Source organism: Osmia bicornis, chromosome 6 (assembly GCF_907164935.1).
Source record: "Osmia bicornis bicornis chromosome 6, iOsmBic2.1, whole genome shotgun sequence".
Lineage (NCBI taxonomy): Eukaryota > Metazoa > Arthropoda > Insecta > Hymenoptera > Megachilidae > Osmia > Osmia bicornis.
In genome coordinates this window covers 5403834-5431269 of record NC_060221.1, presented here as the reverse complement: position 1 = coordinate 5431269, position 27436 = coordinate 5403834, and the positions used below count along the sequence as shown (strand labels likewise).

At 37.0% G+C, this 27436-nt stretch overlaps 3 protein-coding genes across 10 annotated transcripts in view; 2 read left to right on the top strand and 1 right to left on the bottom strand.

Moving 5' to 3' along the window:
• The window catches only part of LOC114878894 (tyrosine-protein kinase Dnt), a 29213-nt gene extending 22415 nt beyond the window's left edge, over positions 1-6798 (top strand). For all 4 annotated transcript variants that reach the window (XM_046286133.1, XM_029193167.2, XM_029193168.2 and 1 more), the window contains 6 exons: positions 3320-3726; positions 4065-4250; positions 4651-4789; positions 5152-5444; positions 5824-5983; positions 6269-6798. In XM_046286133.1, coding sequence (XP_046142089.1) covers positions 3320-3726; positions 4065-4250; positions 4651-4789; positions 5152-5444; positions 5824-5983; positions 6269-6517 — 1434 coding nt within the window. In that variant the 3' untranslated portion in view covers positions 6518-6798. The remainder of the gene's footprint in view (positions 1-3319; positions 3727-4064; positions 4251-4650; positions 4790-5151; positions 5445-5823; positions 5984-6268) is intronic.
• Positions 6799-9282: 2484 nt separating this feature from the next.
• Positions 9283-13984, top strand: LOC114878900 (probable deoxyhypusine synthase). The gene is made up of 7 exons (XM_029193182.2): positions 9283-9562; positions 9627-9901; positions 9973-10191; positions 10266-10458; positions 10541-10644; positions 10707-10832; positions 10887-13984. The coding sequence occupies exons 1-7, from the start codon at positions 9457-9459 to the stop codon at positions 10983-10985; spliced, it is 1122 nt and encodes a 373-aa protein (XP_029049015.2). The 5' UTR covers positions 9283-9456; the 3' UTR covers positions 10986-13984.
• LOC114878897 (max-binding protein MNT-like) overlaps positions 11088-27436 on the bottom strand; it is a 30764-nt gene continuing 14415 nt past the window's right edge. For all 5 annotated transcript variants that reach the window (XM_029193172.2, XM_029193173.2, XM_029193174.2 and 2 more), the window contains 7 exons: positions 27027-27396; positions 24751-24919; positions 19159-19342; positions 18541-18809; positions 17337-17829; positions 16951-17088; positions 11088-16703 (listed from right to left, as the gene is read on the bottom strand). In XM_029193172.2, coding sequence (XP_029049005.1) covers positions 16303-16703; positions 16951-17088; positions 17337-17829; positions 18541-18809; positions 19159-19342; positions 24751-24919; positions 27027-27396 — 2024 coding nt within the window. In that variant the 3' untranslated portion in view covers positions 11088-16302. The remainder of the gene's footprint in view (positions 16704-16950; positions 17089-17336; positions 17830-18540; positions 18810-19158; positions 19343-24750; positions 24920-27026; positions 27397-27436) is intronic.

The following is a 27436-nucleotide window of genomic DNA, read 5'->3' as shown; positions in this document are numbered from 1 at the left end:
TACCAAGACGATCGGATCCGTTGAACGATTCTCGAAGATGTCTTTAATATTCCTGTCTCTTCTACGATTCATTAAATACTGGTTTAGATGAATTTTTCTGCTCAGCAGGATATTTGAAGAAAGTAATAAGGAAGTAATATTGCACGAAATATTTGTAAATCTTTTTATTAAAAATCTTTTATGACATTTACCAATATTACAGTATAATGGTAACATTATATTAATTCGTTCGCTAATTTCGTTTCATTGACAAAAATTTTAATAAATCGGAAATTGTTTTCTGTATGTAACTTTTTGTTTTACTAACTTTATTTATTGTATTATTTACACGTTTCTTATATTACTAATTTATTAAGTAAAAGTGGGCTGTTAGGATAAAAGCAAACTGAATAGAACAGATACTCGCGCATGATCGGGATTGTTTGTATTTTGACAAATGTTAAGTATTAACAGGCTGAACGAGGCACGATAGGAATTTAATGAATCGGTATGCTGAAGAATGCATTTTTTGTCGATGCATTCTCGTTCAAGTTGAAAGTACGTACTTTGACAAAGTGCCGGCGAAAAGTGGACAGAATGCGACACGGTGTTGGATTGACTCGTCGACGATGCGCAGAAAAAAAGGGAAACAACAGATCTGAGAGTAGGACAAAGTGGTCCAGCCACTTCTTCCAGTTGTCTCGTCGGAAGGACGAGGCTGAAGAAGGGGACGAAAGTCGGAGACTGATGACCAACGTCGGGACATCCGTCACCTCCGTGACAAAACCGAGTGTTCCGAATGCTACTTAGGCGCATCGGCTGCCTGCCAATCAAACTGACGATTTTTCAGTCGTACCGACAAATTCATTGGGTATTTTTAACGCTGGGGCAGGTGTCGTTAAATATATGCCTGAGTTTTAATTGGCAACCAATTTAGGAGAAATATAAGACAATTAATAAGTGTTCCTTAACAAATTCAGTTTAGTAAATCATATAGAGTCATAATATTCCCTACTCAAACGCCTCTTAATTAGGGTGTCGTAATTATTAATTATTCCATTATCAGTTAATTGATTAAATTATAATTGAATTGAGAATAAAATGCTAATTGGTAACTAATTAATTTTGAAATGAAGATTCAGATTTGGTTTTTAATTAAACTTCTCATTAATAAAAATTAATTTTCAACCTTAATTGTAATTTTTCTGAATTAACAATTTAAATCTAGATTTTAGTGAAAAATTTATTTTTGAAAATTAAGAATATAGAAGCTTGGAAACAGTTTAAGAAAATAATGTAAAATATTGGTTCTCAACGTGAAATAAAAAAAGAACGTTACAATATTTCCATTCGCTTCGTCAATAATTTACAGCCGACAGCATATCTAAAGTAGCATTTAAAAATTCTAAGAAAGGGATTCTTTTTCACACGATACGTTCATAAAAATTTCACGGTATCTTGTCGTCCGACGAGTTTCTCGCGAAATGTCAGGCACTTTCGAGGCGTTCAGAAAATGAAAGAGAAAAAGGGTAATAAAGAAAAAGTCTCGGACAGTTTAAAATCGAATGGTTAGCCGGTTTTTACAGAGGTATTCACTGTCGGCACGTAGTTGGCCGCTCGTGGTCGTAACTGATCTCCAGGTGGAATTAAAGGGGGTAGTCTGGTAGCGACAAACCAACAGGTTGACGAGGTGCCTTTTTCGCGACTAGTTGGAAACCGATCATCATCGTTGCCAGTTGATAATCAGCTACGGGTTCTCTGACTTTGAACTAGCTATTCTTTATTTGGTTTCTTCCAGAAATGGATAGGAATAATTATTATAATAAAGTGGACAGAAAATAATTTTCAAGGTAAAATGATTTGTTTTTTCTTTCGTGCCGTTTTTTATCTTTTCAATATTAACACAAATATTAAAATTAACTCTACTGCTAATATCATCGCTAAAACTAATGTCAATGTTAATACTAATACAGATATTAATTATCAATATTATTAAAAAAGAAATGGTCAACGTTAATAAGCTTTCAATAGGCAAAGTTATATATTCAATGGCATTAATAATAAACATTGTTATCGCGTAGTAAATACACATATTAGATTATTGCATATCAAATCGTTGATTTCAAAATATAAATGATCTTTAATCCGATTTGATTCGTATTCCATATTAAATTGGAACCGCCTTATAAGAAAAATAATTATTAATGAGTGGCAGTTATCGATAATTAGCAACGTTATCGACATCCTCCCATCATTTACGTGCGGGAAATGGGTACAGAGTGGTGGGCAGAACATCCTAGCCTTTTTCTCCCTCGTTTCTTGTTTTCTTTTCGCTCTGCCACTTTTGCCGTTTCTTCTTTCTATTTGCTCCTCGTTTCCCTCCTCTGGTTTCTCTTGCCTGCGGTTCTCTAGATTTACTTTGCCCTCCGCTGGGCGCAAATTGTCTTCCGAGAATGGTACGTTTCAGATTATAAGAAGGTTCAACGTTCGCGTGATTACGAACAAGCGGTAGCAGTTCGTCCTTTGCGTCTTCAACTTTGTGCCATTTTATTTTTTGCTCTTCCCTTTTTCACTCTTCATCGGTTAGGAGGTCTTTTAAAAAAAAAAGATTCTTTTTCATCGTTTATACCACTCTTACTCTTTCTTTTGTTCTTCCATGTAATCAGGTGTTTACGTGAAAATTAGAACGTACGTAAAGTATGGAGTGATTTGTTTTTCCTAGAGCCCGGAAATTCGTGCATTTCTCTGTAACAGGTGGCTCGAAGCGGAAATGACGGATTATCCTCTGTTCATTCCATTGAACACGTTCAACCACGTGAAACTGCAATTTTACTCAGAGAATGGGAAATTGTCGTGCTCGTTTTTTGTCCCCGTATTTCAACTCATTACTACTTGTGTTAAAAATATTCTTAAAAAATTGCATTAATTCATTATTTAACATGAACTGGAAATTATACAAATAATTTTATAATTTGTTATGTACCTACTTATTTTAACTCTAGAGTGACATTAGTTATACACATTTGAAAATTAACACATTTCAATTATTGCAAATATTAGATTAATCCACAACTTCATTAATAGCTTATTGAATTTGGAAAATTATAAAATTTAATAAATAATGTTTTACTATCTTATAAATAAATTTTATTTATTTTCTTGGGATTTTCTTTGATTTAGAAGCACATAAATAAAATATAAATGTAAATGTAAGTGAATTTATAGCCTCATCTTATATTTTTTTATATTAATTCAGTTCAATGCAGTTATTTTGTTTCCCTTGATTTTGTATTAATTCTTTTTCATAAATAAATAAGTTTGAAAATTTGTGTGCTTTCAGTTACCGTATACAATGTCTGTGGATATCAGTAATCCAACTGCTTTGAGCAGTTCTTTGAACATATCTCAAGCTGGTGAAATACCAGTCGGTGGTCTTCAAACTTGGGCTTTGGCTTTGCATTGCGGCCCTTACGACGCCGAGGTCGACCTAAGCCTTCGGATAAACGTCTCGTTATCGAGACGAAACACGACCAGCTTGGATTTCAAACGAAAGAAAATCTGCTTAAAGGATAAAAGTAACATAGGAGCGGAAGAAATTCTCGTTGCTGCATCCGGTTCAACTTCTGGCGGACAAGTGTTTTACGCTGCTATCGGATGTGCCTGTGCTTTCATCGCTGCCATTTTCGTCCTCGTTATTGCTTACTACGTTCGAGATAAAAAGACTAGGAGGCATCGTGATCCCCTTCAGTAAGTATCTTCTTTACTTGTTGTTTCAAAGATCAATTACAATTTTTATGAGTTATATCAGAAGTAGCCACTTTCCTGTACTTTTTAATATTCAGAATTGTAGATAAAATTTAATTCAATGGATACGTATCAAAATATCTTTGACATTGTTTTAAGAAAATTAATATTTAAGTTATCTGTCTACCTTTTTCCTTTAACTCTCGGACGGCGGACCATAGAGAGAGCCACAATTTTAATTTACTTTGTGTTTTATATTATTTTCATTTTCTAAATTTTTTTAAAATTTAGTTTTATTATTATGTAATATATACAGAACGAGATAATTTTTATTTTTAAAGAGAATCAAGGGGTCTTAGCTCTGCCTGCAGTGTAGAAAGGGGCACAGGAGTTGGACCTGCACAGACATTTTTGTCACCAGAAACACCTCCTCCTGCCTCTGCTACATCTACTTCTACTTACAGAAGATTGGACGACCGACCTAGTAGAGAGTTACACGAAAGAATTCAAGAAATCACAGTCCAAAGGTAATTAAATACACATAATTAAATAATTAATTAAGCCTTTATTGCCTTTCAATTTCAAGATTACAAGTCTTTCTTCCCCTACTTTTTTATATTTACAATAATTCTTATTTTAATTAATATTAATATTACATTAATTACATTAATTATTTTCTAAGCATATTTTCATTTTTTTCTGATATAAATTACCACATTAAATACTGTTTGTATCTTACAATTAGAATTGCCTTCAGAAAAATTTCAGACATTTTAATAATCCATAAATTCTGAAAACAATATTCGGTAGTTAATCTCCCCATAATTTGCACAGCAGATCTTGGAAGTTTGCACAGTATAATTAGCGGTTTTCTGGATACACGAGTCACGATGCCTGAAGCGTAATCCTGTTTCATACTTGTTACAGATGCAGGGTACGCCTCCTTAGCATCGAAATGGAGGGCACATTCGGTCGCGTGTATAGAGGCAGTTATCACGAAGAGGGTGCGTCTTCCCCAAGGGATGTCCTAGTGAAAACTGCTGCTGAGCATGCATCACAATCACAGGTGAGTAACATTTTTCTTCGTATACTAATCAGATTACATTCTTTAGACATTACTATTTCCATTGTTCAACATTACCTATCAATTGAATTGGATACAACTAATTTACTGTAACGTCACTATGCACTTAATTATCGCACAATTAAAACAGTAAAATTTATAATTATTATATTTGAATTATTATTTTGAATTTTAAGTAAAAATTAAACAACACATACATAAATTATGCAACAATTATTGCAACAAATTATATACAGAATGTTCAGTTAATTAGACACTTCCGCACTTTGTAGGAAGAAATCCGGCACACTCTCAGCATTCTTTTTAAGGATTAAAGTTTAAACGCTATTATTTTGCATTTCAAGGTTGCTCTTCTGTTACGAGAGGGTCTAGCTTTGTACGGTTTAAGTCACCAAGCCTTACTCCCCGTTTTGGGTGTTTCCATCGAGGACAGGAGCGCACCTTTCCTCCTGTATCCGCACACCGGTTACAAGAACATGAAGAGGTTCTTGCTGAGGTGTAAGTTGAGCAGCGAAGGGCCACCGAGAGCCCTAACTACGCAAGAAGTCGTGGAAATGGCCCTTCAAGCTGCGAAAGGGGTCCAGTATCTTCACAGAAAGAGACTGGTGCACAGAGATTTAGCCGCCAGGAATTGTGTGTAAGTGATAAATAAATTATTTAACACTTAAATCTTACAGAAAACATTTAATTGGCATGAATATTAATAATGTTCCTTTTTTTCTTCAATTTCTACTCTGGTATGAAAGGCACTTTACTTAACATCGTAACGTTTCATTAGGAAATTAATTAACCGTGGGGCATTAATTAGTAATAAAAATCCTGATTCAAGTCTAATTACCGACCAACGTTACTTTCTTTTCTTTTTCTTTTACTGAGATAACTTCGATACTTTTAATATATTTTTAAGCTACCTTTTGCGTGTTAGCTCGACAGATTTATGTCATTCTTGTTTTATTTGCATCAGAGGTTGAGTATGCATTCAAGACGTTTAACGAGCGTTGTTTAAATTTTATTAGCGTCGACGATGATCTGAGGGTTCAAATCACGGACAATGCTCTGGCCAGAGACCTCTTCCCCCAGGATTATCATTGTCTTGGTGACAATGAAAATCGTCCAATTAAGTGGCTCGCCATTGAAAGTTTACTCAATAAAACGTTCAGCACTGCTTCGGATGTGGTAAGTAAATCAATCTTTATTGTTTAAGTTTGATCTAACAAATTTGTTTGAATATTTATTTGAAAAATTAAAAGAAATTAATAATCGTTCAAAACTGGATTGGTTAATTCTGAATTTTTTATTTCAAACTTTCTGTTTGCTATCTTGCATTATTAGCAGAGGTATAGTATATCTAATTTATGATACTGGTCATTGCACTGGTATTCCCCCCAGCATTCAACGTGTCAGTAATAGAAATTGAAAGATGGCAGATATACATTAATCGCAATTGATTGAATTTTTCAGTGGGCATTCGGTGTTCTGTTATGGGAACTCACGACCCTAGCACAGCAGCCGTACGTGGAAGTGGATGCATTCGAGATGGCTTCCTATCTGAGAGATGGATATAGATTGGCACAACCGATCAATTGTCCCGACGAATTATTCGCAGTTATGGCTTATTGTTGGGCAATGTCCGCGGACGAGAGACCGACGTTTAGCCAGCTAATCGTGTGTCTTCAAGACTTTCACACTCAATTGACCAGATATGTTTGAATGTGAATTATTAAAAATCAAACAGGTTTGAAACTGTATAAAAAACGTGCAACAGTGGAAAGTGCCGGGAGTATGTGTACATAATAGTAGTACTTAAAGAAATTAATTTTTAAGTCCACCAGGAAAGTCGACTAAATATATGACCTGACTAGAAAGTAGTTCCTTATGTATTTTATAACAGAATAGATAATGAAGTCTTTTTATTAATAGTCCTTGTAGAGTTTTCGATGTAAACAGTTTTGTAGGCGTTAAGTATATAAAGACACTTAATTTTTCTAACAGCTGACAGTGCAGAGTCACTGTATCGGTTTTCTTTTTCACTGCCTCATCCTCTCTCAGTATGTAAATTCTTCTACCAAGCAAAAGAAAAGAAAAGTCGCAAATATTATTTTTAATAAGATATTCGCAAAAATGAATAATGAGCTCGATTCGAAAGTCGGTTGTCAAAATAATTAATTATGCTCAGTTGCAACCGATATCAAAAGTCAATAGCGTTGGGAGTGGGGGCTCTAGACGCTATTGCACGCGGTCCGAGTAGAAGCCGGCACTGGGTGCGACTCCCAGTGTCGGCCATATACTAGGCACCCAAGGTGGACACCAGTGTGCCAAGCGTGGAGGGCTCCGGAGTTTTACACATAAGGTCCCGGAGACCTCCTTTAGCGCCAATATCGGTCGCCGTGGGGTTTTAGTCAGTAGGAATCTGACACTCCCCCGCCGTCCTCCCCCAAGGGACAGTGTGGGGTCTTATGCAAGATTTCCCCATGTTAAAAAAAAAAAAAAAAACATTTACAGCTACTGATTCGAGTAAAGGTAGGTGGCTGCGGCACCATCGGCAACCGTTCAACCTAGAGCGAAGTGAAACACCATCAGTCTTATAGCAACCGCCGAGGGGTGCGGACCTACCTGTTAAACACACATATACCCCTATTTTATTTTCTGCCTTCATATAATTTACTATATTTATCTTCTTAGCTCAATAAACTCATTAGAAAGAATAACGTGTTCATTTTATTACTCCTGTGTGTATCCTTCACATCTCTGCACCCCTTATAAATCTGCTTTCCTTACATCCCTGCATTCCTTACATTCCGGCTTTCTTTATATCCTTGCATCTTTTACACTTCCATCACCCTTACATTCCAGCATCCCTCACATCCTCGTATGCCTAACATCCCTCTATCCTTTACACCTTTCTATTTCTTACACCCTTCAATCCTTTACATCTCCCAACACCCTAAATGTCTGTTCCTCTTACAACCCTGCTTCCCTTATAGCCCTGCATCCCACCAATCACTGTATTTCCTACAATCTGCGGTCCCTTGCATCCCTTTATCACTTGCATTCTTGAAATGACGCTTTTGACGTTCGTAACAGCGCCCTCTAGTGGCGACAAAGGGAACTAAAGTACTAATAAATTTAGCGCCCTCTGGTGACGAAAAAAGGAACTAAAGCTTGCACAAATTTTGGCCCTCTAGCGGCAAAAATGTGAACTAAATTTTCGGTGTCGAATCAGCGCCCTCTGGTGTTGAAAAAAGGAACTAAAGTTTGCACCATTTTGGCCCTCTAGCGGCAAAAATGTGAACTAAATTTTCGATGTCGAATCAGCGCCCCCTGGTGTTGAAAAAAAGAACTAAAGTTTGCACAAATTTTGGCCCTCTAGCGGCAAAAATGTGAACTAAATTTTCGATGTCGAATCAGCGCCCTCTGGTGTTGAAAAAAGGAACTAAAGTTTGCATCAATTTTGGCCCTCTAGCGGGAAAAATGTGAACTAAATTTTCGATGTCGAATCAGCGCCCCTGGTGTTGAAAAAAGGAACTAAAGTTTGCACAAATTTTGGCCCTCTAGCGGCAAAAATGTGAACTAAATTTTCGATGTCGAATCAGCGCCCTCTGGTGTTGAAAAAAGGAACTAAAGTTTGCATCAATTTTGGCCCTCTAGCGGGAAAAATGTGAACTAAAATTCCGACGTCAGATCAGCGCCCTCTAGCGGGCAAAATTTGAACTAAATTTTTCCCGAAAAAACAGCGTAGAGATGTGAGGGATGCAGGTATATGAAGAAAACAAGGATGTAAAGGATGCACGAATGTAAGGATTGCAGATGTGTAAAGGATGCAGGCATGTAAGGGATACAAGGATATAATGGAAGCAAGGATGTGAGGAATGAAGAGATGTAAGGTTTGCATAAATGCAAGGGACATAAGGAATATAGGGCTGGCCCTGTAAGGCTGTCAATGAGTCGAGGCTCATGGAGAGGAATAAAATAATAAATGGACTTGGGAGAGTGGTCCTCGCGAGGCCCACAAATAGGGGTGAAACAATAAATAAGAGGATAGTGAGGCGAGGCACACAGGGAGAATAAAATCATTAACTTCATCCCACATTCAATAAGCTAAGAAGACATACAGCAAATTGAATAAACGTAGAAAATTTAATAAGAGTATATGTATGTTTACCAGGTAGATTCGCGCCCTTCGGCGGTCGCTATAAGACTAATTGTTTAGCGACGCTTTAGCGACTAATTGTTTTTTTTTTGTAATTTTGTTCTTTCTCAAATACAAAAGTATCTCGAGTGAACTAGGCTTAATGCCGAAGGTGTATGTATATACATACATATACCGCAGTTCACCCGAGTCCAGAACTGTGAAAAGACCAGTTTTCGTTCTTTGCGCATCTCCAGTTCGCATCTTCGCCCTGATTGGCGATACTCCCAAACGAAGTGGAAAGCGATTAGCAGAGAGCTCTCTGCGTTCCCCCACCATCTTCCAACCTGCGCGTCGCAGTTATGGACTCTGGTGAACTGCGGTATACTTAATGAACAATTTGGCGGCATTGTTCTTTCTAGGTTATGCCTGTTTATTGACATTAGTATATGGGCAATGTAACGTAGAAAGTTTCGATGTAAATAAGTAATTTCATATAAAACCAGAATACAATTTCAAAATGAATGATACCAAAGAAAATTCACATGGTCATGTTCCAGAAGATCTTAAAAATGCTGTGTTAGTACATAGTTCCCCTATACCAGCTGGAACACCTGTTGTAAAAGGTATTATATATCTCTTATAACAAAAAGAAACATTTTTTAAATAAATAAAATCATGATGTTTTAGGATATGACTGGAACAAGGGAATTGATTATCATGCTCTGTTTGAAACATATACACATTCTGGATTTCAAGCAAGAAATTTTGGTTTAGCAGTAGAAGAAGTTCAACAAATGATTGATGCTAGAAATATTCCTCTTAAAGATGATCAAATGGATAGTTTAGAAGATGATGATTTTATAAAAAGAAAATCTTCCTGTACAATATTTTTAGGGTATACATCTAACATGGCCTCTTGTGGGATTCGAGACACCATAAGGTTTCTTGTGCAACACAGTATGGTCAGTTAAAATGTTTAAAAATATAGATTGCTTAATTTCACTGATAATTTAGACATCTCTTTATGTTGTAGGTTGATTGTATCGTTACTACAGCAGGTGGTGTAGAAGAAGATCTAATAAAATGTTTAGCACCAACATACATAGGAGATTTTCATTTAGAAGGGAAACATCTTAGACAACAGGGTCTTAATAGAATAGGAAACTTATTAGTACCAAATGATAATTACTGCAAGTTTGAGGATTGGGTTATGCCTAAATTAGATGCAATGTTAGCTGAACAGAAAGAAAAAGTATGTGCTGAAAGAAAATAGATCAGAAAGATTTTCTGTGTGCAAAGGAAATATCTTTGGATATAACATTTAAGGGTACTCTTTGGACACCATCTAAAGTGATAGCAAAACTTGGGGAAGAAATTAATAACGAAGAATCCATTTATTACTGGGCTGCAAGAAATAAAATTCCCGTTTTTAGTCCAGCTCTAACCGATGGCAGCCTTGGCGATATGATGTACTTTCATTCTTTTAGAAATCCAGGCTTAGTTATAGACATAGTGTCAGGTTCTGATTTATTATAAAAAAAATTTAGTACTAATTAAAATCAAAATTGTAGAATAATTTCCTCTATCTTACTATGTTATAGATCTTAGACGACTGAATACAATGGCTATGAAAGCAGTAAAAAGTGGAATGATTATTATCGGCGGCGGTGTTGTAAAACATCACATCTGTAATGCAAATCTAATGGTAATAAGAACGGCAAAGAAAATATTTAATAATTAGCCGATTTATAATAACTCTTATTCTAGAGAAACGGTGCCGACTATGCTGTGTTCATAAATACAGCGTCCGAATTCGATGGTAGCGATAGTGGTGCTCGTCCAGATGAAGCCGTCTCCTGGGGTAAAATTCGAGTAGATGCAAAACCAGTGAAGGTACGAATACCTTTATCCTATTAAAGTCATTGGTCTAATGAATTAATATTTCAGATTTACGCAGAAGCGACTTTAGTGTTTCCATTGCTTGTTGGAGAAACATTTGCTCGTTATTACCATTCCTCCAAAAAAAATACTGTATCAAATACCTGAATAAAATATATTATTATAACCAATTTATGGCTTATAAATTCTTCGCCCTTTACCAAGAAATAGCAAAGGTGTAAAAGGGAAAATAGAAAAAGAGGACTGGGCAACGATTCACGCTTACGTTTTTATTATAATAGATTGTATTGAAATTTGTCGCACTCTTTTGAAAACAAAAAGTGTTGCACGCGCCTGGGTGTTTCACCCTTGTTACCCTTTCTCTCTCTTTCTCTCCACACGCAACAAGTCGCTCGAAAAGGTTCATGAGATATACCGTGTTTTTTTGTTTTTTTTTTTTCATATACCAGCAGTGGTATATAACAAAATTCGACATAGACTACAACAACAACAACATTCAGCCACACTTGTTCATCTCGTTATCGCATTCACGCGAGAAATATAATCTACAGGCTCTATCACGAGGGATATACAAGAAATTTAACTCGTTTACCAGCTTTTACGAGAACTTCTTCTTTTTTTTTTTTTTTTACATATCTATTCTCACATTCCCTTTTTCTTTCTCCTTTCTTGATATAATTGTATCCCGCGATTATTTCTTTTCTCTTTCATTCTTTCACACTCTCTCTCCCATTCGTAATTCTATGTACAATTAGATTCCCTTATTACAGTTCATTTTTAGGATGTTAGTAAATAATAGTTAGCATCATACACGTCTACGCTGTAAACGATTTAACAGTTCTGCTTAAACGCTATAGTGCTAAGTAATTTTATTAATTACTTATATCACATTGTTCATGTACACATAATAATTCCCCGCACGTTATCCGTACTTTCCTCCTGTCGACCATTCTTATATTTTTTTTTTTTGTTTTCTTCCTCTGTTTTCTTCATTTTCGATTTTCGAAAGTTCTCGTTGATCGACGAGATTTTTATGTACAAAAAAAAGAAACAGGATATATTTTCTTCCTTCCATTATTTCGCGTCGCTTCGTTTTCTTCACTTTGATACATCGTGCCTGCTATTCAACAGCAAACACCTTTTTCTTTTACTTTGATTCGTTTTGCTACCGGCTTCGCTTTCGATCGATCCTTCGTTGAACGCAAATGTAGCGAATACGAGATTGAATTTTTCATAAAAAAAAATAAAAATTCAAAAGTCAAAATAACACTACGACCGATATCAAGTGTTCCTGATTTTAATACGTGATTCCATTCATTTAATTGATTTAAATTTCCTAACTAAAATTCATAAATAATGTAACATCGTGTGTAGAAATGATTACAATAATTAACATCGTTTTACGTCCAACGAATGTCATCTAACAACAATCCTTCTAATCACCCTTTGCGCTCTCAATTGTTCACGGTTGCGTACAAGTGTGTTAAGAATGCCCCCAAAAAACACGTTTCTAATACATCTATTTACATCCATTGCACGATTCGAGATTGGATTAAATAACGAGGTGTCGAATTTACAGCTCGAAAGCCCGATGGAGCTTATTATTGTTGGCCACGTTAAACAAAGGAGGGAACGAAAATGACTAGTGCGCGCGCCGAATCGAAAAATATTCATCGAACGAAAAAAGAATCACAAAGGTATCTTCTCCTTCGTCTCTACGCCAAAAATTATCTCGCGAGACACGAATTAAAAAAAAAAAAATGCATTCCCTCGAAAGACACATGACTTCTTTTATAATTTACGAAAAATCGAAAAAAAAAAAAAAATACTTCGACGTTTTATAACGCGTCTCATTAGCAGCGAACTCGATATTAATTCGACATATGAATTCATTGGAAAGTGGAGAAAAGAAAAACAATAACCAACAAAAGAAAAATATAAACATCATAGACCGAAAAGTAATTGTAAAAGATACAAGTTTTTTCGAATCTGTTCATCGAACATTGTACGATCAGGACATGTGAAAAAGTCACCGTGGTTGTAAAAATCATGCACGATATCGAAAATGGTAGATTTCCTTAGGGAAAATAGAAATCACCTGGTCCCTAAGGAAACCTACTTTACTCGATACTATACAATAACGAAACTCAAGAATAACAAAAAAAAAATTAACAAATAGTAGAAATTTACTTTGAGAGTGCTGCAATAGAGCACTGTTCACGCATATAGAGAAATTCTACTGATTCAGTAGCGTCGTTATTTGTAAGCTCTACTAATTTAGTAGTACCTATTGTCACCTAATTATGTCATCACACTTAATCAATGTAGCCATTATGATCTTTTATATAAACAGTACTCCGTTGAAGCACCTGTGGACGAATGACTGTACAATTTTTCAATTCGTTTAACGCGTTCTTGCAACAAAATAGAAATTTTTATACGTTTAATGATATTCTGCTCGAAGTATACGAAGAATCGCCTGCTTGGAATATACTTGGATCGCCGCAGTGAAGCCTTGTTAATTTTATCCCTTTCGTTACGACGAAGCCCTTTTTTTTTATTCTTTAAAGAAAATACAAAGTTTGAACGTGAAACTTTAAATCATCCTGCATACAAGAGGGTTGATTATCTGCTTAATTGATCGAATTCATTAGTACATTATTACTTATTTACATTCGTTCATTAATATGTATCGGCTGTTCGTAACGAAACGATTTAACACCTTCGAAATATTCTACAAAAATATTCTAAATATACAAGAAATATTGCTATAATAAATACACGGTATTCGCTTCGAATACGAGGCGCGTTTAATAGTTTCCAAATGCTGCGATCCTTCGATCATTCCGAGCAACAGGAACACGAAAAATTTCGTGTGAACGCGTTGAAAGTGATTTCTCTTTGAGAAACATTAACAGAGTTTTCTTGAGAACCAAGGTGACATTTTGCATTTTCATTGGAATAGAGAGAAAATTCTTGTTCTCCTGAAAACGATATTGCTTTCTCCATTTTGACCGATTTAAATAAATTTTGTCGATAAATTTAGAGACGCAGCGGCCACGCGTATCACGAACACTTACATATTATCAGCGCTTAACTGACCAAGCCTTTGATTAAATAATTTAAAAAATTAAAAAAAAAAAAAAGAAAACGAAAAGATGATACACACATATATACGTGTGTACATAATATACGCAGAATAGAAGTAATAATAATACTAGTTTGCGAATCGTGATGTATCTGTAAAGAGACCGTTAACAGTCATATGCACACTCACACACACGCGTACAAAAAAAGATTACACCGCTTGGACACTTGGCTCGTTTTTGAACTTGCTTTTCTTTCAATCCATTCTTTTCACGTTATAGAAAAAGAAAAAGGGGGAAGAAATTTAATTGCAACTGATAATTGAAGTAGATGTCTGATTTCGAAGAGAATAATGATCTTTGAAAGATGCAAGCAGAGAAATTACAATCTGCATATACCGTACGTTAGCATTGCATTGTTAATTCATAAAATACTCTATTTTCTTCTTCACCGATCAAAGGAACATAAGAAAATAAATTAACACGTTGCAGAAGCACACGCGTGAAAGTATATAAAAAAAAGAAAAAATAATAATCATACAGATTTGTAATCGTGAGAGAGCTTGCTTTGTGTACTTCTGCGGTAAGTTTCTTCCCTCGAATTGTAGGCAGAAAAATGGAATCTTTTTTAATACGATAATAAATTTAAATATTGAGCTGTTGCATATCAATTTGATCATCGCAATTTGATTTAAAGCTTAAAATTGCATGCAAATTACTATTAATACAAAATGATTGATCATCATTTAGAAGCAAATTATTATTCCTTAATTTTTATCAGAACCTTCCAGAGCAAAGATTTAAATAAATCAACCATTTCATCTGCAACAACTTAATAATAATAATTTATTATCACTATTATTCTTGTTCCTGATAGTTTTATCATTCGCATCGTTAGACTGTTTTAATGAACACCGTTAACGGTCTCGTATAGAGTACATCAAAATGAAATAACTCGGAACTTTAATCCTTTACGGTCCATCGTCCATTCTGTAGGCTAAGAAACCTATCATAGAATTTTTATTTTCGTTAGAATTGTCGAGTCTTTTAAATATATTTAGATGATAACAGTTAACTGGCAATGAGCTTTTGCCATAAAGGTACATTTGGACCATAAAGGATTAACATTGAGAGATGAAATAAACGTGTAGAAAGGAATTTTAAAAAATAGCACGGTAAACGATATCTGATTTTCTTAGAACGCGATCGAAAGATTCTTCTTGTTCGTTCTTTCGAATGATTTTTAATTATTATGCAAAAAACATATCGTCTGCGATTAGAAACGAGTCATATACATGTATACGTATCCTTCAGAAATCTCTCCTAATGCTTTCAAGCGACAGTCCATCTCGAAATAAACCCGGTAAAGATATCAAAATCAAGGAGCCAAGGCGAACATCTTGATGCTCGTTTGCGTTCTGTAGAATAAATATAAACGAATAAATACTTGAGCATATTATCAAACATATATCCGTGTTCCTTGTCGCGTGTCCGACGCGAACGGAAGTTCAATTTACCATCTAATTTTAGAAAGTAAACCGTAGGCGTTATACGACAAAGTTCGATATAATCGTTTTCTCCACAGCCACTATTTTATAATGATAATTTAAAAGCACGAGCGTGTATCATCATCCAATCGATTCCAAGATTTCGATCAATATCAAAAAACGTCTTCAACCGATCGTTGAATTAAACGTGACATTAAACCACAGTCGTTTCAATCTCGCCTGCTGAACTTCAATTGTAACAAGGTACCAATGAGAAAGAATTGAATGTATAAATTTTCTGATACTTTGCGGTCAAGCAATTTAAAAATCGTGCAAATTTCTGATGTTATGTACAATAAAACGTTTCGTGTATGTAGTCGATTTCAGATAGATAATTCAATACGTAGGATTTCACAACAATTTTCATGCTAATTATTTTAGTTACCTCCAAGGAATAAAAATTTTTTCCCCATGGTGTAACTTCTCTAAAGCTTCTCTAAAGTTCCAGGTACCATGCACAATTGCACGAGTTGAGCAAAGCTTCCTCAACATCTTCTCAGTCCGCTCACCGTTTGGAAGAGCTTAAACATCGAACTGAAACACGAAGGAACGCGTGGCGAAAAATAAGAAGTTCACCTTCTTCGACGTTGGAAACAGCACGAACAGGAGGAGAAAGTCTCTCTTCCATGAAACACTTCTGTTCGTGTCTGTCTGAACTTTATCCTCGAAGTCATCGAACGTGATCGTCTTCCCTACGAACGGTGTCGAATAATAACGAAACGTAGATTCCTGTCGATGGAACACCGATTTATCGTAACAACCTCTGTTACTCAATGCCACGATATCGTTTCTAGCCTTTTCTCAAACTGCTTTCATTTTCTTTTGATTCTGTCAGACGGTCGAATGGGTGGTCGAGGAAGGTTGCGTACTGGAAGCTGTCGTCGACTGTGGGGTCGAGGTTGACGGTGAACTCACGACAACAACAGGTTTCACCAGGGTCGTGGTGTTTATATACTGAGCGTTCACGATCGGCATTTGTGCCACGGATTTTAGAATCGGGGTGGTTATCATTTTACCCGCGAGACTGGAGGGTGCTAGAATGTGAGCGGTCACTTGGTTCCCTTGCGAGACAACGGTCATCGGGGTGACGATGGGTGTCAGGCCAGAGAGAGGCGTGTGCGGACCAACGATGTGAGCTATACCCTCTGTGGACGGAGCGTTCTGCATCACTGTCGAGCCTGATTTACCTGTTGTAGTTTGAAGCGATACCCCAGCGTGACTCAGCGTTAATCCTGCAACCCATAAGATCAATTGCAAAGTAAGATGTGCGATCATTTCTGTTCCGATAAATTTGTTTGTCAGCCATTTTCAAAGCAACACGTACAGAAAAGACGCACGGATCGCTCTGCGAATGAATAGGTTCCTCTAGCACCAATTCATTACAGAATCGCAACGTATACGACCTGACCTTTAATTCATAGTGCATTTTATTTCCATACACGAACGTATAAAATTGATAATATTCAATGTAAACTGTACCATTTGCGGGGAGTATGTTTAACTCTGCGCCACCAGGAAGTCTAGTAAGCTCCGATCCGTTTCCGCCTACCAGTGTCACACCACCGACCATTTTATGCGTGGTCTGTGAATCCCCTGCTCTTATCCTTGTTTGAGCATCTGTAACATAATTGACACAATAACGATTATATCGAAGAACTGACTATGTACGATCACTTAGACATTCCTTAGTTAAAAGGAAGCGTCGAATGTGAGAAGACAGCAGGTTTTAGGAAGCTGTGATAATTTATATATAAACAAATTTCTACTTGTCATGGAAAGCAAGGGGAACAGAGAGTTTAAGTCGAGCCGACATTCGTGTTGTAGGGATAATAAGACACTTGTACGACATTATAAGATTTACTCACTCGTCACATTCAGTGCAGGAGAATGCGTGGCGAGAACTAACGGCCTTCCCTCGTTTGCCGAATGCACAAATGTAACTGGCCTGACGTCATTGGCGGACGATTGCACGGCTAGGGCCAACGGCCTGTCGTTGTTGGACAGATTAGAATGCACGAACGTTACCCTGTTGTCGTTGGCCGTGGACGAGTGAACGACCAGCGCTACGGGCCTTGGCTCACTTCCAGTGTTCGATTGCACAGCAATCAGCGGCCTCGATTGATCCGAAGAATTTTGCACGGCTAACGTCAGAGGCCTGGACTCGTTATTGCCGGCTGTGTGAGCGACCAGTAGCTGCCTCGTATCCCCTGGTATCACTCTCAAACTCGGACCAATGTGCTGAAGGGTAGGAACGATCGTCGCCAACCCTTGACTCGTGTTCAACATCTGAGCACTGATAGGTAGGTGCAGCTGATGAGGTTGCTGCACTATACCGGTCGGTGATGTGTTTACTTTCTCCTGCAACAAGAATGCAAATATGTCATTCTTTCCTGCGAACTATAATAAACGATATTTCATACGCAGTAACCTAACACGAATCTCTAAAAAAAATAATATATACGCATTTTCGAATGCCATTTACACTCATTCGTAAACAGCTTACTCTTTACAAATGCGTATTTAATTTTGCACCGGTTCACACACAACGCTAAAACACACGTTGTGCCCAACGGGCATGTCGGTGCACAATCGTTAACAATCCTATTCGCGTACAGAAAAATGGCTCACGGTAAATTTTCCCGAATAGGGATTTAATCTTGGGACCTTTGGATTACGATTTGTATGTTTAACCAACTGAACCAAAGCAATTTTAAGGAAATAAAGTAATCTCCGCTTAACAAATTCTAGCCTGTGAGGTAACAGGTGCAGCTGGGTGAAGATAAGACGAAGTTGCAAATTAAACCATTGAGAAGCGGCATGATTGATGTAGCACTCAGAAACTCATGTTATTTCTCAAAGCTGTGATATCAATTGAATTCGATATTGTTGTGCGATCGAATTTATTAAAGATTACTGTCTTTCTGGTACGAGTAGATTTACCCAAGTGGGGGTTGAACGTGTTAACGAAATATAACACTATAATTGTAAAGGTATAATAGCTAGGGGGATGTCACACAGGTCCACGGTTACGAGGGGCCAATCGTACGTACAAATTTTGTTTGAATTTACCTGTGCCGGAGTAGGAATGCTAGGTACGGGCGTTCCAGGGCTCGTACTCGCAGGTGGACTGTCCCTGGAACTTTGCGCAAGGTTCATGCCCTGCGTCTGACAAACAACTGCCGCGGTTGCAACTTGATTGTGAATATTGGAAGTCGTGCTGGTGGTTTGAAGAGTTTGCGGTGAACTGGCTGTGGCTGCACTGCTCAGACTACTGGTACTACTGTACCTCGTGCCACCCCGAGCGAGTCCAGTTACATCAACGTCCATGTTTTCGGAAACTTGAATATGGACAATACAATTAATACATAATTTATGATGTATATAGGATGTTATTTGTTAATGATATTTTTAATAAAATTAAAATAGTAATTTTATTTTGAAGAATGCAATTAACCCCTTCGGTTATTATTTCTCTAACGATTGCGCCTATTAGAATAGTTAATTCAAAATTTAGTCTTCGAATTCAAATACATATAATTACGTTTTAATTATGGATCAAATTGACCTTGTATCCCTCATTAGCATCGGTTCCATAAAATTCGTCGTCCGAGGATTACCGTCATTTTTTTTTATATTATAAAAGAAATTTCTTTTAATAACTTTATATAATATAATAGTAAAATTTACCACTCTTCGTCGCTGTTATGTCGGCAGCTGAATTCTGTTCCGGTAAAAGAGTATTAAAATCAATGTGATCCCAAGTAGCCGCGAGTTCCTTTTTTAATGCTAATAATCTCTGTTGAGCAGCGATTTTTTCCCTGGCAAGCCTTTCCATTTCATGTTCGTAATCTCGTTCCTTCTTTTTTAACGTCTATAACAGAAACAAGAAACGAAATGATCGATAACAAAAGGGGTTCATAATTTTCACCATTTTCGACAGAGATTTAACTTAGAACATTCATCGACACGATGATGATACAAGTGACATTATATAAGCACGTGTATAGACAGATTCTGATTATACACCAATGAAAGAGTATAAATACGTTTCAACTGATAAAACGATATATTTATTTACTCGAAATGAATAGCTACTATATCACGAATTTATCAAAATCTTCATTTTCTATCGTGCAATCATCAACAATATGTAAGAATATTTATCTTATAGATTTGAAACAAAGGATCACATTTATTAAACTCCTAGTGTCCCCTAGATTTCTAGATTACTAGATCCTTTCGAAAAGCGCTGATTGGCTGAGTGAGAAAAATTAGGGAAAGCCGATATATGTACATAACTGTTATCGGTTCACTTTCGAGAATACTTTAACACGAACGTCACATGATACTCCTGCAAATTCAGGACACCTCTCCCTCGAAATACGATAAGTCTTGCACTTGACGTCAGCATGTACATGCGTGAAGGAACGTGCACGTGACAACGAACATCACACCGGCGCCCAGTAAAACGATGCACACGTTTCGAAAATAATAAAAGAAAAATATGCAAGGTCGAAATACTTACGTGCAAGTGAAATCTGTTAAAATATGCACCTTGCGCGTATTTTTGTCAGCTCGATTTACGTCAAGTGCGATTAAATGTGATACCAATATGTCAAATCCCATCTTGAATTTCGAATGATAAGCAACTTTCTTAAGTCAGAGGGAATTTCCGCTTTTGAGTTAAAAATTTATTTTTTGTTACATTATACAACCCCAAAGTTTAAATTTTAGAAAAAATCCTTGAACATTTATTTAACCCTTTGGATAATGGCTACTGTCATTAGTGTATAATGTCAAACAAAAAAAAAGACGTGACAGCAGTCAGGATTATAATTTATTTAATTTTTATAAAATGCAAAAGTATTTAAGTGCAGAGCCCAGAGCCATTGCCATGTTTGTCTGACATCAATGAAGGTAATGGTAAAAGGAGAACATGCGCGAAAATATGCAAAAACGACAATTTCAATTTTACACGTGCGACTCTGAGATCTTTAAAATGACGTCTTTCTATAAAAAAAAAAAAAAAAACGTAATGAACGTTCCGTTCGATATCAGGAAATATGTTTGTTACAGAAACGCACGTGACAATGAGTGCCATCGCACCGACACACACAGATATAAGTACACGTGGTGGAGTGGTCGGAAGGGAAGAGGAGAAGTAACACGATCGAGTGCCAAGAGGAACGCAGACAGAAAAGAGATGACTGGGATCGCCACTAACACAAAGAGATAAACAGACGGGAGAAATGACAGAAGCATACCTTGAGGAAGAGAAGAAGCAATAGAGGGAGAGACAGAGATCGGCAAAGACAAGGATGCAATAAAATGGGACCTGCGGATGCAGTGCTCTTCGAGGCATTTATCTTTCTCCTTTGGCATTTTTTCGTGAATGCACTAATAACAAAAATATTTATTAGACGTGGTGCCCAATTTGCGCACCTTTACTAGTCTCTAATTATTAAGCAATAAAAGACTGTCCAGACTTACAAGGGAAACTTTGCCAGCTTGTAGAGCTCGTCGAGTTGAACACGCCTATACCCCCTTTTGGGGGCAGACGGCTAATTGTTTAAAAGATATTAACAATTACAGTTAGTTACTCCTTACATTCTGAAGTATGACAAAGTCACACATACAACTCGCAATCTAGAGATCCACGGTTCAAATCCTTGGTTCCCAACATCTTTTTCTTTTTTTTTTTTAATGATAATTTGTCTCTTTTTAAATAACTATTACATAAAAATTATCATAAAAAAAAAAATTTTTTGGGAACCAAGGATTTGAACCGTGGACCTTCAGATTGCGAGTCATGGATCCGCTCCGTGGTTAAACACATGACTCGCAATCTAAAGGTCCTCGGTTCAAATCCTTGGTTCCCATTTTTTTTTTTAATATTTAAAATTCTATATAATTCTAAACTAAAATTCTATATTCTATTTAGAATAACTTAAATTCTATAACAATTGCAGTGTATGTAATTAATTATTAATAAATGCAATGATTATAGCACAGCTGTAATAGTTATTCAAAAAGAGACAAATTATAATTTTAAAAAGAAACTTGGGAACCATGGATTCGAATCGTGGACCTTTATGTGTGAATCTGTCATACTTCTCAATATAAGTAGTAACTAACTTTAATTATTAATATCTTTTAAACAATTAGCCGTCTGTCCACAAAACGGGGTATAGACGTGTTCAACTCGACGAGCTCTACAAGCTGGCAAAGTTTCATCAATAAGTGAGTGTAACACTTTGGTAGTTCTCCGTATTAGAGTGGACACCCTGTATATCGGTATATGCTCGCACAATCTGCACGCACCTTAATACCGACCAGATAAGGAGGGGGAGCATGCCAGAGAAGGGGGAGAGCGTGTATTGCGAAAAAAGACAGACAGAGAAACAGAAATAGACAGACGTACGGAGGAAGGGTGGAGAAGATTAAAAAGAGACAGAGACGGCTGGAAGGGGGTGAAGAGGAAGGAGGACGAAGGCCGTTGCAGGAATAGGCGCACGCGCGGTTTACAAGCACGTGGGTAAACCGCCTCCAACAGGATTCGCGTACAATATCGCGTCCGAGTATACGTAAATAGCGTTTTCATTGCTTTATACATTTTCTCTATCTGCCACGTCGTACGCACCAAGAAGATCGTTTTACTTCATGAAACATTATCGTGCTCTCTTGCGCACACGAATCCGGCAGATATTTCGCGAATTTAACCAGAGCAAATGTGCTCGAAATGTCGTCATACCGACAGTAGGTAATCGGTACTTTTTTTTCTCTTCATTTGTGCTTTCATCCGTGGAACATCTACCTTTTCGAGTACCCTTTTACGCGATATTTATTGGCCGTTCTCTGTTAAGGGAACATTCCGTTATCACGGCACTTAAGGCCTTAATAATTACATTACACTTCAGTCTCTGTTCATACTCGCTTATCGGCTGAGCTGTTACTATAGCAAAGGATACATTGATACAGGAATATATTTAACAAAACGTTTCCATAGAATGTATGAAATTCCGTTTCAGCATTTGAATTCAAAGCAACAAAGATAATGTTACTTAGTAACTTTAATAGCGGTACTAAGCTTCGAAATAATCCAGCAGCTTACTCAACAATCCCGAAAGTCTGGCAACTATTCACCAAGTTATTATTACATTGGTAATCGTACGGTGTATTTACGTATCGCGTAGTTTTACGGAAAACTACAAATTATACTACTATCGTTGGTATTAAATAATTCTTGTAACATTTCATTTGACTCCATAAATTGTAAACACCCGATTGCCTACAGTAGCGTAATAAAAAGGTAGAAAATTGATCGGTTGTTTACGGTTAGTTGACGTGTAATTTCGACATGTCAAAGCAGAACGGTCATTTAGTACTTAGAAGTCGCCAACAATGGTGCCGGACGATAAAAGTTCGGATAGCAGCGTGTGCCGTACGTGCCATGCGGCATGACACCGATGGCCGCAGAGTCACGTGGAACCGATATAGGTACAGCTTCTACGTGGAGAGGCGCCGCAAACGCACAAGCGCGAACTGCATAGAAACAGAACAATACAAAACGAACGAGACGAACGAGGTAAGAGAACGTCTTAGGTAGTGGGGAAAGGCAAGGAGATGACCTAGAGTGAGAAGGAAAGAGATCCGAGAGTGACGGTAGAGTACATGGACAATGTGAGCAGAGGAGGAGGGGAAGAAGAATGGATAAGAATCGAGGGGAATAGGTACGGAGATGAAATGCAGCAGACGGAAAATACGAGATGGAAGATACACGCGGGATGCAAGTGCAGAAGGGGGAATACTATACACGAAGGACGAAGAATGACTCCAGAAACAATAAAAACGATAAAGAAAGCTGGAAAAAGTTCGTAATTCTCACGAAAGGGGTAAAATGATATAGTGCAAGTGTACGGTGGAGAAGAAAAAAGGAAGGAAGAAGGTAAAAAGGAAAGGAGGAAAAAGAAATATGATACTCCGGTTTTGCACGTACGATGGAAACGATACGCGGATGGCGTGCTCCTTGAGAAAGGAACAAACAGATCGTGCAGTGAGTAAATAAAAAGAGAAACATGCGCGGATCGAGCGAAAGGGTGCAAGGAGAAAGAGATAGGGAAAGCGAGCGGGTTGAAGAGAGAGGTAATGGGAAGAAGAGGAAGAGACGGATATAGGGGCAAGAGTGACAGAGCGCAGAGGAAGAGACCAAAAAACTGGTGGTAGAGTTGGAGTTGAATCACGAAAGAAGGGAAAGGAAGGTGTAGACGACCTTCCCGGGGACGCGTATTCTCGCGATTCTCTTGGTCGACGCACGGGAAGGTAATGTACATTTCACAACCCGTCCAAAATTGAAGCGATGGAATAGAAAGTACAAACCAGCGTTCACGCTACATCTATAATAATGACGCGTTAATTGCTTGTAATTAACACGAGGACTAAGGAGAAGCCTAGGGAGAGCAAATGCGAATAAAATTCTAGAAATACACCAGACGTTTATACGCAGAATGACCATTGATAAAGTAACGCGATTTATTTCCGTACCGATGCTATCTAATTGGTATTTACCAACCATGATGCGTTACATCATTCGTTGATACGTAATTTGCGAGACGCAATATATTAACCAAAGCGATTAACAGAATGGAGATTAATTGAGAGCTGTATCTGGTGTACAAAAGGTTATTACAATAAATTAAAATCCAATGTCCAATTACTCTTAAAAAAAAAAAGAAATGCATGTAGATCGGTATGATACACAACAAGTACATTGACCGTGAATCGAAAGTAGAATCAGGTGCCACGGTATCACAGTGTACGATTACCTTGCAGAAAATTCCAGTTCACGCTGGGTCAAACTGCCAACCCGTGACACTGGAAACCGTTTCATAATAAGAAACGCAATTAGCACTTTTTGCGATACGAAAACATTTAAAGCGTAAGCCTGATCCTGAGGGTACAGTCTGCTTGCCGTTGTTATGCCATGAATAAATAACATAATCGGTATACAAACTACGTTTTGTAGATAGTACAAATTGTAGCTACATTACGATAAAACGACTGCAAGTACAGTTGAACTCGTACGAGCAAGGTGTCAAAGCTACAAGATATGAAAATTAACATGGAACAAAAATGAGCTTAGAGGTCGTTGATAAAATACGATACGACTTATACTTGAAACACAAAAGAAACTCTATCGGCGCTGTTTATTATTACTTGGTTTATAAATCGTGTTACCTCGAGAATTATTTTATTCAGAGAAATAATTATTATTTGACGTACCTGTATGTGCCTTATTGCAGCGTGGAGTATCGAGAGGTTCGAAGACTTCTTCTCCTCTTGCGACGGTAGTTGCCTCTTCAACATTTCGAAACATTCCTTCAGATGCGCCCTTCGATTTTTCTCCAATTTATTGTGCACTTCTCTGGTGCCCGATCGGATCACGCACGGTCTGAAACAGAAAATATGAAAATATGTGAGCTCTTATGAATGCTTGACGAAACAATGCTCGCAACGGGTTAGCCTGCGTTTCGGGGTGGACCTGGGTCCACCCTGGCGGCTCCCCTTTTGATTGCGTCAATCGCGTAGTATCGCGTAGTTATTCGTACGCGATAGTGGTGTCATTAGGCGTCTCGCTCTCGCACGGGAACGCGACGTGGTGAGCGACGCACCGTGCACGTGCCATTCACCCTGGACACGTGCACCGCGTGAATGGATAGCAGACTCTGCCTCGACGTTCGCCCGTAACACCGAGAAAAGAGAGAGGACAGAAAACGGAGAAGGAGAGCGCGCGAAGCAACAGGCTGACATATCGGCAGCAGAAGGAAGACGGAGAAACGACGCGAAGGAAGAGGAGGGATGACGGAGGAGAAAAGAAACGGTAAGAAATATAGATAGAGACGGCGCGATGGAAATAGTACCGTGGATGGGAAAGGTCAAGTGAGTCCGTGATAAAGAGAGAAAGAGCGAAACGGAAAATCGACAGAGAATTTTTTCGGAAAAGGAACATTTTCTCTATGATCCGCGATTTTTCAAAATGGTACAGGTTCGATTTTGAAAAATCAAAATCAAAAACGGGTTAGAACTAGTTTTATGTATGAATAGATGCATTTATATCTCTTTGTATTTGTATATAATAACAAAGTTAATAAAGTGCTATATTCTCATGAATTATACAAAATTGAAAAAAAAAAGAATAATTATGGAACATTCTATAAATGCATTTATTTACTTAATCACTAACGCATCAAATAATCTGAAAATTATTACCTTTTAGTACCGAGTTTTATTTTTGAGCAACATTGTTGGGTTTAAGCAAGCAAACAGTGTTATCCTTCAAATTAAATAATAAGAAATTTTATTTTCCTCAAAAATGTATATCAAGTGTATACATTTTTTACATTCAATGATACATCCTTATTGTTTTTATTATAATTATTATTATCCATATTTTAATCTATCTTAATTGAAATATAAATTTAAATTTGTTATTAGTCGTATTTCTGATAGTTAATAATATTTGAATGTAGTACAAATCCACTTGGAGCTAATAAAAAAAGTATTTTAAAAAACTAAATTATTACCTCTTAATGACCCGATATAAGCTTAATTAAAGATAAATCAAAACAATTCTTATCGAAATGTAATATTACCAGCAATAAAGCGCTGGGGCAGTATTTATTAGAAAGATAGCACTAAATTTATATTTTATTAATAGATTAATTTGTCCAATTCAACATACAAATTTTTGCACGCCACATAAACTTTGACTTATAAGACCGTCTGAAACGAAACGCAATAAATGAAATAAGGAAAATAGGACTGAAGCACGGTAGTTAATATAATGAACAGGAATATAAGGAGGTAACTCAATTTTCTGACTTGTTTAGCTTGAATCAAGCCTCGTTTCTTCGTGATTTAAATGGAAAACAGTGAATAGTTAAGATAATTGAATAGAAGTAAATTCTTATATCCTGTTGCTTACGGAATTCTCCCTTAATTCTGTTATTCTTGAATTTATTAGATTTCATATTCGTACTGAACGTAAAATATGATATAAACTATATAAGTAGATTGTAATTTTCTTATCACAAATAATAGATTTCATTTATTGTCTAGCACTAATAAATTAAATATTATATCATAGAAGAATTTTAGAAGGCATATCGTTTCAACATTTGTAGCTGGTATAATTTTATATCATTTAAAAAATTTATTAATAGCATCAGTTCAAGTCCCACAGTTATAAATCATTTTTCTAAACCACTTACAAATGAAAGAAATATCTTCTAAAAAATATCTAGATTCTAGATCTAAAACGCAAAAGCCCTCCTTACACTAGAACAACCGATACCGAATGTATATCTACTTTTAAATTAAAAATAAATTAAAAAAAGAAAAAATAAAGAATGTAAAATAATATATGTTATAACTGGGTCAAGCTATAGCTGTAAAATGGTCGAAGACAAAAAAATATCATTAGAGATGATCCATCATTTAAATTTTCATTGTTCTAGTGTTAATGATAAAGATTGAGAAAGAAGTTCCAACTTTCTTACCCATTTCGATGCTTCTTATTGTCGTGGCTCGGTTCAACGTCGACGATGAGATTACCAGCGTTCTGCTGCGAGTGATTCGAATTGTGATTTTCCACGTAAGGATTATGCGTGCTGTTGTGATTATTTTGATGATGGTGGTGATGGTGATGTTGGTGTTGCTGGGGTGGTTGGGATTGCTGTTGTTGCGGTTGTTGCTGTTGCTGTTGATGATGAGGAAGATGAAGGTGCGGCGTGGAGTGAAGGGTGGTCAGATGACTCGAGTTTGAGCTCGCCGACGGTGGTGTTACGCGTGTGTTTGAGATCACGGGACTCCCTCGGGAACCTGCCGAGTGATTCCCGTTCGTCCTGTTATTTTCCAGCGGTTCCTCCTCTGAAACATAAAACGATACTTTCCTAAAGACTGGCTCACC